The 16,478-nt window shown below is 41.2% G+C and overlaps 1 protein-coding gene and 1 long non-coding RNA gene across 6 annotated transcripts in view; one reads left to right on the plus strand and one right to left on the minus strand.

The window, feature by feature from the left end:
• The window catches only part of NR2C2 (nuclear receptor subfamily 2 group C member 2), a 41,858-nt gene extending 31,537 nt beyond the window's left edge, over nt 1-10,321 (minus strand). For 2 of the 5 annotated variants that reach the window (XM_052777719.1, XM_052777722.1), the window contains exons 1-3: nt 10,183-10,321; nt 6,829-6,912; nt 5,464-5,563 (exon numbers count right to left, since the gene is read on the minus strand). Coding sequence is in view for 2 of the 5 variants with exons in the window: in XM_052777718.1 (XP_052633678.1) it covers nt 6,829-6,888 (60 nt within the window). In the remaining 3 variants the exon portion in view is untranslated. Of the gene's footprint in view, nt 1-5,463; nt 5,564-6,828; nt 6,913-9,808; nt 9,903-10,182 lie in introns of those variants that run through there. The other 3 variants (XM_052777718.1, XM_052777723.1, XM_052777721.1) reach the window with 2 other exon arrangements.
• Nucleotides 10,322-10,705: 384 nt separating this feature from the next.
• On the plus strand, nt 10,706-14,720 carry LOC128137080 (uncharacterized). Its single transcript, XR_008233546.1, has 2 exons — nt 10,706-11,273; nt 11,312-14,720. It is a non-coding gene; the product is annotated as an uncharacterized LOC128137080 (long non-coding RNA).
• Nucleotides 14,721-16,478: the final 1,758 nt, after the last annotated feature.

Raw genomic sequence — 16,478 nt, forward strand, 5'->3', positions numbered from 1 at the left:
CAAATATGAAGTAGCATAATCAGTCTTAATACACTCAAGAATTCATACATTAAGTTCATGACACACATGATTAATCAGTTTCAACTCCATAACAAAACATTTGTATTAGGCTGCAGTGAAGGCTAACAAATGGGTGAAAACAGAAAATATTTTTAAATTCTTAGAGAGTGAAATTTGTTAACATTATGGTCCATGAAGTTTTGAGAAAAATGACCATGTGCTTGACAAGTTTTACAACAGTACACTTGAATGCAGTGGACTTCCACTACAAAGCTTTATGCAACAAAGGCATGACCTATGTGTCTTTAAGTAGCACTGGTATTTTCTTTTAACTTCAAGGACTCCTAATCTTAGCACAGAAGTGTGCTCACTATTGAAATTAGGCTCTTTACTTGACAGAAAACACAATTATCTATTGTACAACTCTCTAAAAAGAATATCTATGAACAGTTACTGTAACCGCAGAAATGTATTTACAGCATAGGTACAATCTAAATGTTTGGTCAACTAATTGTGATCTAGTGTGGGGAAAAATATTATAACTAAAACATGTGAGAGAAACCAATGAAATTTTATTTGGATTTTTGTTGTGCTTATTATCTGACACCACACTTAGTAACCTTGTCACTCTAGGCTTTTATTTGTCCAATTCATTCAGGAAAGACATTTACGATACCTGATTAGTAGCTGTCTTTCCTGGGACAAAAACCAAATCCTGAATATAATAATGCTTTATCACTACATAACCCTCTGTTCAGAAGTAGACTTCCCAACTCTAAAGTCTGGAATAGCTGTATTGCAAAAAGAAGGCGGAATCCTTGTAACACTTAAGCAGAAGTGATATAAAAACACATAGTAAGAAAAAAAAAGACTACAAGTTGCTTGTTTTCTGAATCAAAAGACAAGCTAGGAAAGTAATTGAAATTTGAAATAAAATACGAAACCTATCAACTATAGTGTACTGATGTAGTTAGTACTACATTAGTAGTAGTAGTACTACATTAGTAACTACTAATGTAGTTAACAGCTTTGTCACAACTGCCTAAGTCACCCACAAAATCTCAATGACTTGAGCAAGAAATAAAAAATATATGAAATGCATCTTTAACTAAGAGTAGTGTTAGATTTTTAGGACCTGGTAATTTTTTTTTTGACAGAACCTTCTAAAGTACTGTATGCTGCACAGAAATATTACAGCTACAAAGGCTTTCACACTTATTTTTATAGGACATCAACTATACTACCATAATAAACATCCATAGCAAAGCAGAATTAGTATTCTATAACTGTAGAGTTTCTAATATTTCAACAGTGACATTCTTATAGAATGCAAGAGTATATATTATGTTTAATGTAACAGAGGGCCTCTAAAGTTAATGGGAAATTCTGAAATTACTGTACTTAGTCATTTTCACAGGAAAACACTATTCAGAAATTAGTTCAGGTATCTATCATTTTACTTAGAGTCTTATTTTTGTTGTTGTACATATTTCACTTATTGGAAGTGTCATTGTGAGAATGTCTGTGAACTCTCTGGCATGTGCTTGCAGAACACTGGGACAGTATCTTGTCTGGAATTTTTGCTAATGTGTACAGGGATTGTGGAATTCAATCTGTATCAACTGGAGGGAGGGGAAAAGAGGAAAAAGCAATCCGTATTAAATGTAATTTTAGGACTTAAGACGACTCCACATCTCTCAAAGTAGTTTTCAGATTCACAGCACTAACTAATCTTATCTGGTACAGATTAAAAACATTTCACGCTTAACTACTCTGTGATTTCCTCAGAAGTCCATGAGGATGCAACTGGTATTTTCATTTTAGCACTCACATTGCAAACACTAGTTATACATGGGTAGACTGGGAGAACACAACAATTTCATGAAGGACACCAAGTGTACTTCTGGTATACCACTGGAAGACAGAAGCTAAGACAAGTGGCATAGCATGGAGAACTGTCTGCTTTGGACCAATTGGAAGAGGACTGCATTCACCTGGGCTCTCAAACCAGCAAGTATCACTAGCAATAATTTCATATGCTGAAGTGTATTTAAATGAATTAATAATGATTTGCATTAAATGACACAGACAATCTGCACAAAGCTCAAGAAATATAAAAATACACCAAGAAGCATATGTATCTACTCCTGTCTTGCCTTTTTCAGTACTAAACTAAAACCAAGTATTTGGCAATTAGGTGCATTTTGAAGGCTGGCAAAATTAAACTTGGCTTCTTCTGTTTCTTTTATTCATCATTTTGTCATTTTATATACATAAAAATGTGTATATGTAAAATACTTATTTTTCCTAATTTTTTTCAGTAAAGCAGTCCACTTTAATTCTACATTTTAGTTGCAATCATATTATATTAAATTTCTGATATAAGTATATATAAAATATATATATGTATATATACAATCAGTAGTTTGAAGCTAAGCTTCTCTAGACATTTCATTATTTCTGTCCCTTGAAATAAATAAGGTTTCTTCATAGCCATATAGTCAAGTCGCATACTAATTTACTAAACTGACTTGCCCACGGTGTACATATACATCTATGTGTGTAGGTGTGTTTGTATGTGCGTATGTATATATCTAATAAATTTCTGTACTTACTAACCAAATTTTCAATACTTTCTATATCTTATTTCCCTGCTACCATATTGATTATGAAAGCAGTATTTGCGCAATATATTGAAAGAATAGTAAATTGGCCACATAGTGGAGGAATTTTTAAAGCCTCTAAGCTTCTTTAACTTAAGTAGAAGAACATTTCCTATATTCACACCACTAAAAGCCAAAGTAATTGTATTGCTTGAATACACCGGTCAGTTCTCACTAAGAGTAAACCGATTTGAGAGGTATTATTAATATTATACAAAAGAGAATAGAAATTAAAGCAAGGCATAATTAAGCAATCACAGACCAAATATGTTCAACTGCACCCAGAAACATAAACTATTTTTTACAAGTTTTCTCTGATATAACAGTTAAAGAATTTAAATGAAAAATACGGTACTAAGTTTTACACCATAAAACCCACTACATCTCAAATCAAATTGGAAAGACTTCTTTTTCTATAGATATTTTTCCTAATGAACTTTTTTATCTATTAAATTAATAATAGGCTTTTATGAAAAATGTACGTATTGCCTGGAAATGTCCAAATATATTTCTTTCACAGATGCAAGATATATCTAAAAAAAGTTTCAGTGATACTCTTTGGAATTAACTGTCCTGACCACTTGGGCCATTTGTAGAATAGCAGATAAAACTAAGATCCACCATGGAAGAACTCACGTGTAGTTTAACAGCCCTAACAGGATGTTGGTGCAAGATCTTGTATGAGGCATATGAAGGCAACAGTCATGGAAGAATCTGCAATTCTTGGCATATCTGCATCCTAAAAAATCTCAGACTATGTCTTACATAACACCCCAATATCTATATTACACCAGCAGCTATGCCACATCTGGTAGCATTCCTGAATGTTTGAATGAATTCAGAGGCTGCTAAACTGCATAAGCCATGTAGGATCTCATTATTCCAATACGCACTTCATGTGAGATACCTCTCAGGCTGATGGTATCTCTAGGTCTTATGCAATTAACAGCAACTTGAGAAAAGCTGTATTTGAACTAAAAATGGTTTGAGAAGATTCAGCATCAAAAGTCCACCTTGAAAATTCATCCAAAAAATGAGAAAATGGCCAATGATAATAATAAAATATTAAACATAAATGGCCTTATTTTACACTTCATTCTTACAACAAAGCAAAAACTTACTCCATCAGAACAGCAGTGTTTCTACTCTCCTTTTTCAGCACACTGCATCATCTGGACATAAACCTAAATTGCCGAATGACTTATGATGTAACGTGTCAGAGAGATCTGAAGAGGGTCGAGAAAATACTTTATGTGACAAAGATACCCAGTATTTTTTCAGTCCCATGGCAAAACATACTTTCAGAAAGGCTCTTATCTTCAGATAGGTTCTTATCAGGGCACTGAGGGAACTGAAAACAGCTGAAATGCTCCAGCAATGCAACTGGCATAAACAAGATCCCAATAAGCACAGGGCTCAATAGAGTCATCTCCTGTGACTCTCTCCCTATAGCCTCTAACAGAGAAAAAGGATGCACTGGGAATAGTTTGTGGCTGTCATAGAGCTGGAAGGGGACAGTTTTAGCAACTACTAAAAGTTCTTCCTGGTCACATCAGAGCTGATGTTGGAAAGAGGAAATAGCCCTTATTCCTCCCCACAGTGACAGTTCTGTTTAAAAACTTTGCATTAAAAACTAAGGCGCGGCACAGGGAATACATCACCACTTCATAACCAAATACATTTTTCTTACACTATATGCAAATCAAATCTAAGTTGGTGCTGGGACTGAACCTGGGCCACCAATATATGGCACAGTGACACTACTAAATAAATACTTGAGAAAAGCTGCGTTACTTATTTTTGTATTGAGGCTAAAGTATTTTTTATGCTTTGCAAAAGCTACTCAGGGTGAGGAAGAATTGCTGAAATTTCCTCTGAATTCCCTAACTGCTCTCTGTTCTCCAGCCTCATGAACTGTAAGTAAAGGCAACTGCAGACACTAAAAATGGAACACTCTCTCTCACCCAATCTGTTCAGAAATACACAGTTGGAAAAATGCAACAAGCAACACTGCTATAAAGCAGAAGCAAGCAACAGCAGTGAAACCATTTGAAACCATTACAAGGACAATTTTACAAAGTCCTAAAAATAGAGTAAGTACAAAAATACAGGCAATACTGGAGTACGCTCAGTAACTTCTGTAATACATTCACAGTTTCATGGAAAACAAACCTGATGAACTATTGCTCAAGAAAGAAAAACAACATATGGCCTACTTGCATGACAGTGATTTCGTGCTTGGCATCATAGTTCTCAATAAACCCATGCACTACTTCTGCAGCAATTATGTCGAAAAAATGATGCAGATATAGCTAAACCTGCCACTATTTGCATTAAGTTATCCTGTTTGCAACTTGTCTCTCATCATTCATAACTTAAAATTTAGTGCATGATTAGTGACTCTTTCTCTCCTTCCATTTAACTTTCATCGATGAAAAATACGATATTCTGAAAAAAGCCTCTCATTTTTTAAGGCCAGTGCCAAGTGATATGCTACATTTTCTTTGAGAAACAGTGAGTACAAATACAGAATTTTAGCATACTTCAAGAAAACTAGTAATGTGTTTACCTGTATTAAAAACTGTATCTGACTGAACACACAAATAGCAGGCAGTCAGCCATTCATAAAGAAATGGTTCAGTGTTAACATGGTACTAGCATTAATTAATTCTTAATAAGATAATGCTGCTTATAACTGTTTTTCCATGAACAAAGCTTTCATGGTGTTATGCAGTGGACAGGCATATAATTTAAGGAGGAGTTGAATACTATAAAGAGATGAAGCCCTCTATTTACCCACCGGCCAGGAAGAAATCACAGAGCTTCATACACTCTTGAGATGGAGCGATCTCTCCAGTGGCAAGATACAACCATCACACTATGTTACCACGGTGCATTTCCTGCACGAGGAATTACAAATGTCACATATTTTATGTGCCTTAGATGTGATTATAGCACTCAAGTTCTACCAAAATAGTATAAGGTTTGCCAGTATTTCCATTACAGGTTTTTATTTCCAAGTTTGTTTGGAAGTGTTTTTAAAAAAATGCAGCTTGACAAATTTGATATAGCAAACTAGAGTGAAAAATCGCTTGTTGGTTTTCAGTGTGAAATTTTAGAGTTTTTTGAAACTACTCTTTAGATGTTATTTCCAGGATACTCAGTAGGCCATTTTCCACACTATTTAAAAAGAACCAAATTTTTTTAGAAAAAATTGCTCTAAGTAGGGAATCTCAAATGCATTGCTGAACACACAATGACACACATATTTCCTTCATATATAGAGCTTCTTCTTGAACTAAAAATATTTTTTAATATCCAGGTGTAATCTTAGTTCAATAGGTCAACCCTCCCCCCCCCAAACTAATGTCTGAAAAGTGGCCTTGTCTAGAGACATCTCTTGGCCTACTTGCCCTTTGATATTTATGAAATCCCTTAATTATGTAATCATATGATAAATCATAGTAAATCTGAAGGACATTAAACCAAATTATTTTAACCAGACAAAAATTCTAGTCTATTTTTTGACTGAAGTTTGCATATGGAAGGAAATAAATAGGTTATTTCCAAGGCCATGATCACATGTAGCTTCAGTGTTTACGAGCTGCTTTAGACATTTTAGCTGTTGAGCATCCAAGCTTCAGTGAATATACATCAAGACAAGACATCACTTTAAGTAGATTTTGTACTCTTTTTCTCATACGTGTCAGCAGAAAATATAAAGCCTGATTAAATTAATCACCCTACTGTAAATTCAATATAGTGCATAAGTAAAACAGGTAACTTCAAACACTGTTCTGGACTTAGATGACAACTCAAGAGATAAGCAGAAACCTTTCATGTCCAAAATGGCCAAGCTAGTGATCAAATGACCAGAAATTTTGTTGTATTAATTTTTTAAACAATCCATAATACAGCCAAGTTTCTCTATAGTTCATGTTGAATTTCCTACTTGCATTCCTAATATGGGGGCCACCAGAATGAAGGTAAACAAACCACATATTGGTTGCACTGGTTTCTTGTTTGTCCCCAGGTGTAAAGCAATACTGTTCTATAAAGACTTTCTGTCCCATTTATGCTTAATTGTAAACAGCAAGGATTCCCTAATATGTTTTTCATTTCAAAATCTCATATACCAACTGTTGCGATATCATCTGTCACTCACCTCAGCCACCTGCTGAGTCTCCACTACCTGCTGAGCCAGGACCTCCATGTTGGTTGCCATGGTGAACCAAGATCATTAGAGAACCTGTTTGAAAAGATGCCAGCAATGTCCATCAGGCACAAAAGTTATTTTTTTCCTTATTATTAAAGAAAGCTCTGATATGACTTTTTGATAATTTACAATACTGTTTGACGTATCTGAGAAATAAGAAAATATGCCACGGATGTGTGTATGTGTGTGCGCACATATATATACAGTACATGCATACTGGAACCATACTGTTCAAAAAGCTGAGGCACAGTTATTCTTTTACTTTATAAAGCCTCTAAAGCAGTTTGTGGAATTCACAGATCTCTAAGGTGCTTTCCTCAACTCAAGGGAAGAGAAAACTTACAGGTAAACTGCTTCTACACTACATGCTGAACAAGGAAACAGCAATCTAAGAATACTGTTTTGAGCAAATTTTTATTGAGTCATTCCGTCAAACTGCCATGTTCATCCATATTCTTAGGGTAAACTTGCACAATAAGGTAAATAAACTGTCACATCTAAAATGTATTTTCTATTACCTAAACTATTTTTTTATTATAATGTGGTAGCATTACCACTCTGAGGAGAAAATACTGCAGAATTGTTTTATCCCTTTGTGAGCACCTATACCTTCAACTTAACGCTCTTCAGGGTATTAAAAAAAAAAAAAGAAAAAGACAAAGCAAAGAGAAAAAGGAGCAAACAAGAAAAAAAACCCACTTCCAATATATTTTTAATTATCATTATTAGGGCTGTGTTTCTCCAAGGGTAAATTTAATTAAGATTTCAAATTCATGCATTCAGTTTTTAATTGTGACTTGCTCATTACAGAGCCAGAGTTCAGATTCTGACTCAGGTGCAGGTAATGAAAAGGCATTCCTGAATGCTGGCTCAATTGATGTTTTATTGAAAACCTTCTGTTGATATTTCCAAAGCAATCATTTAACATAAAATTTAAAAATACTATGAACAATAGCAATACATGTAACAGAAATATGCATGCATGTCTCTAGCACCAACCTCCCCATTCAAATGCAACTTCTACAAAGCTAACATTGTTGAAAATGTCAAAATTCATTAAGCTAAAAAGATTAAATCATATTGTGGTAAATTAAATGTGAAAACTATTTTGCATATGTCAATGGAAGACTATTTGTAACAATGCATAATCAAAGTTGAGACATTCCCTATGGAAATCATATTTATGCTAGTTCCTCATACAGCTTGTAATTTTTATTCAAGTGTTCAACTTGCACAGCAAGCTTACGAACTGTTTCCACCAGACCCATTTAATGTTGCAGCTTGTAGATGGTTTCTCATTTGTTCAGTAATTCCTTTTCAGTGTTTCGCTTATTTTAAATTCATTTTTTATGTTCAGCAAGGAAGATAACCATATGTTCATAACATGCTGTTGTCTCAGTGCTTTAAGATGAAGGAAGCCCTGAAGATGAGGTATTTTGTTCATAAGAATACCCTTCTAAGACCCAATGCAGTCTTTGCTGTGGTGCGGCTCTGAGAGATTTGCTGTTGGTGTTGTTATCCACCAAGGTTTTTTGTACTTTCCATCTTCCCAAAACAGCAATAAGCTGAGGCTAGCTGATCAAATCCAACCGGAAGCCCAGAGACCATACACAGCCACGCCAAGTAAGCTTGTTAATGATGTTGACTCGCAGAATGTGACACAAGGCAGAACCAGCTTCCTAGCAAAACCCTTGAGCAGCAAAGTTCATAAGGAAAAAAAAAATCCCCAAAACAAACCAACAAAAAAGATGGAACTTAAAAACTGCAAGGAGGCACCTGGAGCACCAGGAAAATATTTCCCATGCAATAGGGTGGCAGCCAACTCAGCGCGCGTAGACATGCTGCTGTCCAAAATACGGCATAAAACCATCCTCTCTCCCTAAGTTGCAGCGAAATCTCAGAAGAAAGTCATACACTCCATTTGAGATACTCTATGGGTATGGCCCTAGTAAGATGACGTGGCAAAAGGCCGAATTCAAGCTTATTGAAATTTGTTCCTTTGTCTTAAGGAAACGGTGTTCTTCACACTGCGTGCTTGACTCAGCTATATCAAGCGGCAGGCCAGCACCCTTTTCCTCAGCAGGAGTCTGGGGGAGACAGGAAAGGCGGGACTCGCAGGTTAGACTCTGCCGGGAACCCCTGTTGCACTGTCACTGTGGCAAGAAGCCGGTAGGAATCCTTGCAGCAATTGATACGACAGAAAATAACGAGGTCCGAGCCCCGGCCAGGAGCAGCCCCGACACCTCAGACCCGCTGTACCCCGCGCCACCTGGCTCGAGCCGCGTCTGAGGGCAGCCTCTTTCCCGCCGCGCTCGCCGCCTGCCCCCATTGGCTGCGGCGCCCTCGCGGCCCGCCGACACACAAGACCCCCCGCCCAGCCCGCTACTGGCGCGTCTTGGGGCAGCTACCGCCCCCCGCGCCATGAAACCACACCCCTCCCTCCCGCCTCTCGTTTCAGCCAATAACCTCATGGAAGACGCAGCACTCCCACACACGCCACCGATTGGTTGAGGGAACCGCCCGTAAGGCCGGTGGCCCCACCTCTCGAGTAAGAGAGAAAACACCCGAGGGACGCGACTAAGCACAAGATGGCGGCGCTGGCTGGCGGCCAAGTCCCAGGCGGGGCTGCTGCCGCCGCCATTAGGCCCCCCTCCCCCTCCCCTCCGGTATATCCTTATGTCAGGCTATGAGGGGCCCGGGCATAGCAGTAGGGAAGCGGCCGGTAAGATGGCGGCGGTCTCAGCCCCGTATGCAAAGTACCCGCCGCCCCCTCCCCTCCGCCCTCCCGGTGGCAAAGGTAAAAGGGTCGGGTTCAAGCCGCCGCCTCCGCCCGCTCAGACTCCATCTTCTCTCTCTGTGTCCGTGTCCCGAGCTCGTCATCGCCGCGACCATCGCCCCTGCGACCCCCCGGACAGCAGACTGCTCTCACCGAGACCGGACCAGCTCCGACCTCAGGCGGCCCACATTCCAGCCCAGCGGCTCCGCAACGGGACCTCCCGCACCGGATCGACCCAGCACCTCACAATGGTCCTCTCTCTCTCTCTCTCTCTCTCTCTCTCTCTCCCCCTCTGTCTCCAGGAGCTGTAGGCCAGCCTACAGCACGGCCGGCTCTCGCTTACCAGCAAAATACCGGAGCCTTAAAATCCCCCCTCCCCTTAAACCGAGCGTTACCCCTCCCCTTTGCCGCTCGCGGGGGTGTCCCGAACAGGGCCCCGATGCCACCTCCCCATGCCCCCTCCCTCTTCCTGGCCCCAAAGAAAGAAACCCACCCGGGCCGCCTCAATTTTAAAAAACGATTTTTACCTCAGGAATTGGCGCCAAACGTGCCCTGGCGGTGACCCTGACCCGGGCCCAGGCGGGCCGGTGTGGGGTGACGGTGCCCAGCGGCGGCCCTCCCTCCCCCCGTGAGGGCGGCGGCGGTGAGGGGGTAACGGGGTCCGCGGAGGGGAAGGGGGGGGGCCGGGTTTGTATTACAGGGCCGCGCGGGGGGGGGTGGTGGTGGTGTTTTGTTTTGTGTGCCGTGCCCCTGTGAAAGGTCAGAGTTCGTGACCCCGCCCGCCGCTGCCGCCGCCCGAGCGCGTCTCCCCGCTTCCTCTTCCCAGCACCAGGCCGGCCGCGGCCCCCTCCATCCCCCTCGCGGGGCGGGGCTGGGGACGGCGGCGGGGGAGGGGCTACCTGAGCCGCTCGGAGCCTCCGCGCCGACGCTCGGGCGGGCAGCGCGCCTCCGGCCCGCTCCCTCCGGCTGCGCCCGCAGCGGCGGTGTCCCCTGCGCACGTAGGGGGCGGCCCCGGGCCCGGAGGCCTGTGCGGGGCTGTCGTTGCGCCCCGGCGGGAGAGGGCGCTGGGCAGGCACCTGAGCCCGGAGGAGCCCAGCCCTTGCCCAGGCTCCCCCTTCCGAAACCGTGGGGGGAAGATGCTGCCCCTCTCCATAGGCAGCCCCTGGTAGCCCTCGCTCGCGAGGCTCCTCTGCAGCCTGAATTAGTTGGTTGGAGGTGGTTGTTATGTGCACAGGTCGGTGCTGTGTTCCGTGTCTATCTGGGTTCTTACTAAAGATGCAGAGTCAAAGGTAGGCTTGCAGTTGATGGTGGCTTTCACAAAGGCCACGGCCAGACAGTCCTGAGTTCTTCCTTCATTTTGTAAAGTCGGTGTCATTGATTAGGGCTTTCCCGGCAGAGCTGGCTGTAAGTGAGGCATGTTCTGCCTCCAAAGGGGCTATTGTAGGGATGAGCCAGGTTTGGGTGCAGCCAAGGTGGTTTAAGAGCTTGCCACCTTTCAGTGCTCATTATCGCTTTCTGAGGGTAGCATACATTGACTGGTGACCCTGATGCACTGTCGTAACTGTGTGTAGCCATTTCTTAACCACCCCTATCAGAATGGTCTTAATACTTACTTCCAGTAAGTTTCTCTTAAGTCTGGACAGAAGCTAACTTGAGGAGTGGTCAGCTGAGCAGCAAAACTGGAAGATGTGAAGTGATAATAGCTCCTGAAAGGAAATGTGTGGAAGAGAGAGCAGCTGAAGACAATAATCACTTAAACAGGAGGTGCTGTTGTCTGAGAGGTTCACAGTCAGCACCCTGATTTTTTTGTTTGTTTTTTTTTGTTAAAACTGGCTATTTGTGGCAAGACATGAGAAATTAAGAGCTATGCCTATGAATTACAGCCTTACTGTCACAAAACTGCAGTTAATAACATTAAAGCACATGATGTACAGATGGGTTTGCAACACAAATGAAAATGTTTCAAAAAATGTCTTGGGTGTTTGTTCACTACTGTAATGTTAAATATATGAAGAATTTTAAAATTCTCAAAATACGGACATGCACATACCTTCATAAGCAGATAGTTTTGGTGTGGGTTTTTTTGTTTTTTTTTTTTTTTTACTTCATAAAACACACTACTAAAATGTAAATACATTTTTGTAACAGATACCTTTCAGGATTTTCAAAATTCTCATAATAGCCTTACTGTAGAAGTAGGTTAGATATTAGGGTAGGAATATGTTTTCCTTGTTATAAATCAAGGATGATGACTTGATGGAGCAGCATCTATGAGCACAGCGTGTTTTTTAAATAGAGGATTTGGCAAAAAAGCCCACCTTTTTTAAAGTGAAGTACACTTAAGGGAATAAATGCTGTTAGTCTGGCTTTAAACTTTGAGATGTGTATCTGTTGGATCACTGCTGTAAGCAAATTTAAACTGAATCTTTAGTTTTGTCTTTTATTTGCTATCCTAAAATGTTTTCATCAGAATATTAATCAATTTTTTATCTTTTAATTATTTTTTTCACACCAGCTGTGTTCATGGTTGGGTAGAAAAGTATTTCAACCTTGTGGTGAGAAAATTCTCTGACAAGGCCTAGTATTTCTTGCCAATGGTTACGTTCAGTTGTGCACTGTTCAGTGATGGATTGTCACTTGCTGAATAAGCTAGAGGAGAATCCCACCATGAATAAAGATGCTTTTGATTTTTAGAGTTATCTTTATGAGCAGGAACATCAAAATATATGGAATGGGGAGGAAGTAGACTAGGATGCTTTCAGTTAAGTTTCTGCTTTGTATAGAAATCTTTATAGTGATGACTGTTTTGAGCTCTTCGGTGAAATAGTGTATTATTTTTCCTTGATAATAAAATATATTTTAAATTCATTTGCTTCTGCTCACTAGCAAATTCTCTTGCCCACACCTCTTAACAGGGAGGTCCAGCATTTCTGTAGCTTTTGACTGCTAACCTGTTCCTTTCTTCTTTTATGATCTCTGGCTGTCAGTATTTGGAGTGAATTGAAATTTTGAGCTTTTCAGTTGATGCATAGGGAAAGCCAGGGCTTTTCAAGGACTCACAATAACAGCTTTCCTAGGTGTTTGTGTTTTGGCTTTTGTTCAGTTTTCTGTAGTAGTTGCTCTATAATTGATTACCAGATAAGTCATTTTCCCACAACAAACCTTCTCAACCCTTTTCACTACTTCATGTTTGGAAGTGTGGAGGAGTGTGCTTGGGGGGTGTGGTGTTTTCTTTGTTTTTAACTGCCTTGGGCAAAGGCACATTAGATATTACGACAAAGCTTTGTCAGTGGTCTTGGTGCATGAGAGAATTTACCAGTTGACTTAGAACTGATAAATTAGAGGGACAGACTCTATAGTGCAGCTTATTTACTGGTTTGCTCACCTCCATCTATACTGTCTTAGTCATGTCGTAACCTCTTTTGACATAGGTTGTCTTTCTTCTGGTTTTATGCATCGAAAACTAATGTGATTCTGCACTCTGAGGCTCATAGGCGCTGCAGCAATAACCTTGTATGCTCTGTGCCCTTCTGCTGTACAACAGTCAGCCAGGTGGCCTAGCTACGAAGGTTGCTTCTCCTGCCTGTGTAATTACTGCTATTATTTCTTGGCCTTTTAAAGTGTTCTGCCCCTAGTGTTGTGTTTAAGAATGTACCTCTGACTTGTCACTACCTTGGTTTTTTTTTTTTATACGAACAGAGTTCTCCTCAAAGTAAGTTTGCAATTTGTGTGAGGAAAGACTGGAGGTAGGAACATGCATGTCTGAAGGCCCCACAAGTCCTGTCAAAGATTCTTAGGTAAACCTGCACAATTAAAGATCTGCAATATCCTTTCAATATCTATTAATCTTTGGTAGCTCAAGGGAAAAATGAAAACCCTTGCTTCCATAAACTGGTATTTTTGGTTTCTGAAGGATTTTCTTGATAATACAGTATATATTGGCAACCAAATGTACGTGTACTTGTGAAAGGATTGCTGTGGCATAATGGAGTAGAATGGAAAGGACCAGCAATCACTGGGATGCTATGCCCATAAAGCAGGTGTGCACTGACAATAATTTCTAAGCATGTTATTTCTTCACCTTGTTGGATGTGTACCCGAGTGTACAGCCTGCTTCAGCAGGGCTTCCTCTTTCAGAGTTTGTGCATTGTGAGAATTTTTCTATGGCAGGACATTGCACTGAAGGTTTCTTGCTTTGGAGCCTAACTGATCTAGTGGTCAAGAGAAAGGGTGTTTTTGTTTACATCATTGTGCTTTTGAGCATACATGTTCTATTTCTTTGTTAAAGCCTAAGCTCTGAGATACTTTGAGAAGTAGGATATTGCACTTAGACCAGTGGTCTAGTCTGTTAAAAGCAAAATTCTGTATAGTTTTGAATGTTGCCAATGACTGAATCAGTTACTGACATTGCTGGAAGGCAACATATACAGAAATGCTTTAAAGGTGTATTTTTCCTCTATCTGAGTGGTACTGGAAACGAAAATGCAGTAATGAGAATTGTATATCCTATTAAGCAAAGCCTGCAGATACTGTGTTGAATGTTTTGCACAGTAATTTGAAAATAAACCAAATAAGATTGCTTAGTGTTATCTTGCAAAAATGTTCCAAGGTATACATTCATAGCTGTGAGGATTTGGGGGAGGGGGCAGCAGTGATCATAAGTTAAAAGTACATGTGTTCATACTATTATGATTTTATGGAAATAAAAATATTGGTATCTCATAACTTCTGAGTGTGTGATTTAGTTTGTTTCTTGTGTTTAAAAATAGTGAACAAATTCTGAGTTCTGTTGTGTAGTGTTGTACTAATTTCCATAACTACTGAAATTTTGTAAATGTTAAATTTGCACCTCACAAGTAATTGGTTGTGATAGTGATAGGCTGTTGTTATTGTTGCTGTTTTTTGGGATGCCTTTAGAAGTAGCTGACACAAACGTACTGCCTGTGCTCTAGTGAGACAAATGTCTTGCCTGTGGGCTTATTTAAAGTTAGTTAATAGCTGAAAACCACCAAAACTCCAAAATTCTGTGTGATACACCAAATTAAAGATAACAAATGTTTATATATTCTTTAGTGTCTCTTTTAGTTGCTGTCCATCTTCTTTCATTCCCTTTTCACAAATTCCTCTTGTTCTACTTACCAACAAGTCTCTGACTGAAAGGAGGAATGGAAAATGCTAGAGCCAGAGATGAATTGCTGCTTTCTTCCTCTCTGCTTCCTGCTTGGAAAGTTGAGGAAAGGTTTAGAGGACAGGAAGAGTTGTCTCCTTGTTCTTCCTTTTTTTCTGCCACCAAGAGAAGGCCTTGCAGCAGTTTTACTCTGAGCTCTGGTGCAGCATGCAATCCTGCTTGCTGTGCAGCTGTACCATGCTCGCTGAGGTTGGCAACAAAAAGTGCAGTGAAGAAAGCTGCATCAAGATTGGGACAAATTTTGCTGCAGTTCTTGCAATAACTTCAGTGAAATATAGAACTATACTGTGTGCCCTTAACTTATTTAATAAGCAATATTGTATTAGATAATGCTGAAATTTGCTAAATTTATATACACTGACTTCTAAAAGAGCGTTAGTAAAAACTGCTCGTATAGGTCCTTTTAGGCTTTAGCTATGACTGGAGAGAAAATCAATAGAAGATGCTGGAGGTGAAAAAGATCAAAGAGAACTGAGATACTCTACAAGTAAAGGTTAATAGCTATACTGGCAGCAAAGAAAAGAATTAAATCTGTCTACTGGTGAGTTGACCTTTGATTGCAGCCAGATGCTGACCCAGCCACTTATTTCCTCCTCCTTGACAGGACAGGGGGAGAAAATAGGATGAAAAAGCTTGTAGGTCAAGATAAAGACAGAGAGATCACTTGCCAATTACTGTCATGGGCAAAACAGACTTGACTTGGGGAAAATTAATTTAACTAATTGCCAGTTAAAATAGATTAGGATATTTGGATGGTGAGAAGGCCAAAAATTAAAACAACACTTCACCCTGCTGCACCTTTCTGTCAGGCTCAGTTTCACTCCTTCTCTTGACTCCTCTACTTCCCCCTCTGCTCCAGCCCTCAGAGTGGTGCATGGGGGATGGGGGGGTTCCAGTCAGTACACACCAGCTCCTCTCTGCCCTGTCTTCCTCACACTTTTCCCCTGCTCCAGCGTGGGCTCCTCTCCACGGGCCGCGGTTCCTGTCAGGAGCGTGGGCTCCTCTCCACGGGCCGCGGTTCCTGTCAGGAGCGTGGGCTCCTCTCCACGGGCCGCGGTTCCTGTCAGGAGCGTGGGCTCCTCTCCACGGGCCGCGGTTCCTGTCAGGAGCGTGGGCTCCTCTCCAAGGGCCGCGGTTCCTGTCAGGAGCGTGGGCTCCTCTCCACGGGCCGCGGTTCCTGTCAGGAGCGTGGGCTCCTCTCCAAGGGCCGCGGTTCCTGTCAGGAGCGTGGGCTCCTCTCCACGGGCCGCGGTTCCTGTCAGGAGCATGGGCTCCTCTCCACGGGCCGCGGTTCCTGTCAGGAGCGTGGGCTTCTCTCCATGGGCAGTGGTTCCTGTGAGGAAGCATTCAACTGCTCCCAGCCATAGTTCAGAAAGGATTTTAGTGGTGGTCTTTTTCAAACTCTCCGGCTGATAACGAGGACCTTTTCGCTCTTCCCCTTTGTGGGATAGCTGCCTCAGAAGAAAAAATGTGCTGCAAAGCTGCCACTCAAGAAGAGGAGGGAAGACACCCTGTGGAAGTTGCTCCTTGCCCAGGAGAATGAATTGAATTCACCATAGACCAGAGGTGAGTTGGGAGATGTGCACAGTTACAGGGAGGGAAGGATGTTTTAGATGTGGAAGGAGAGAACCATTG

The sequence above is a fragment of the Harpia harpyja genome, chromosome Z (genome assembly GCF_026419915.1).
Source record: "Harpia harpyja isolate bHarHar1 chromosome Z, bHarHar1 primary haplotype, whole genome shotgun sequence".
Classification (NCBI taxonomy): Eukaryota; Metazoa; Chordata; class Aves; order Accipitriformes; family Accipitridae; genus Harpia; species Harpia harpyja.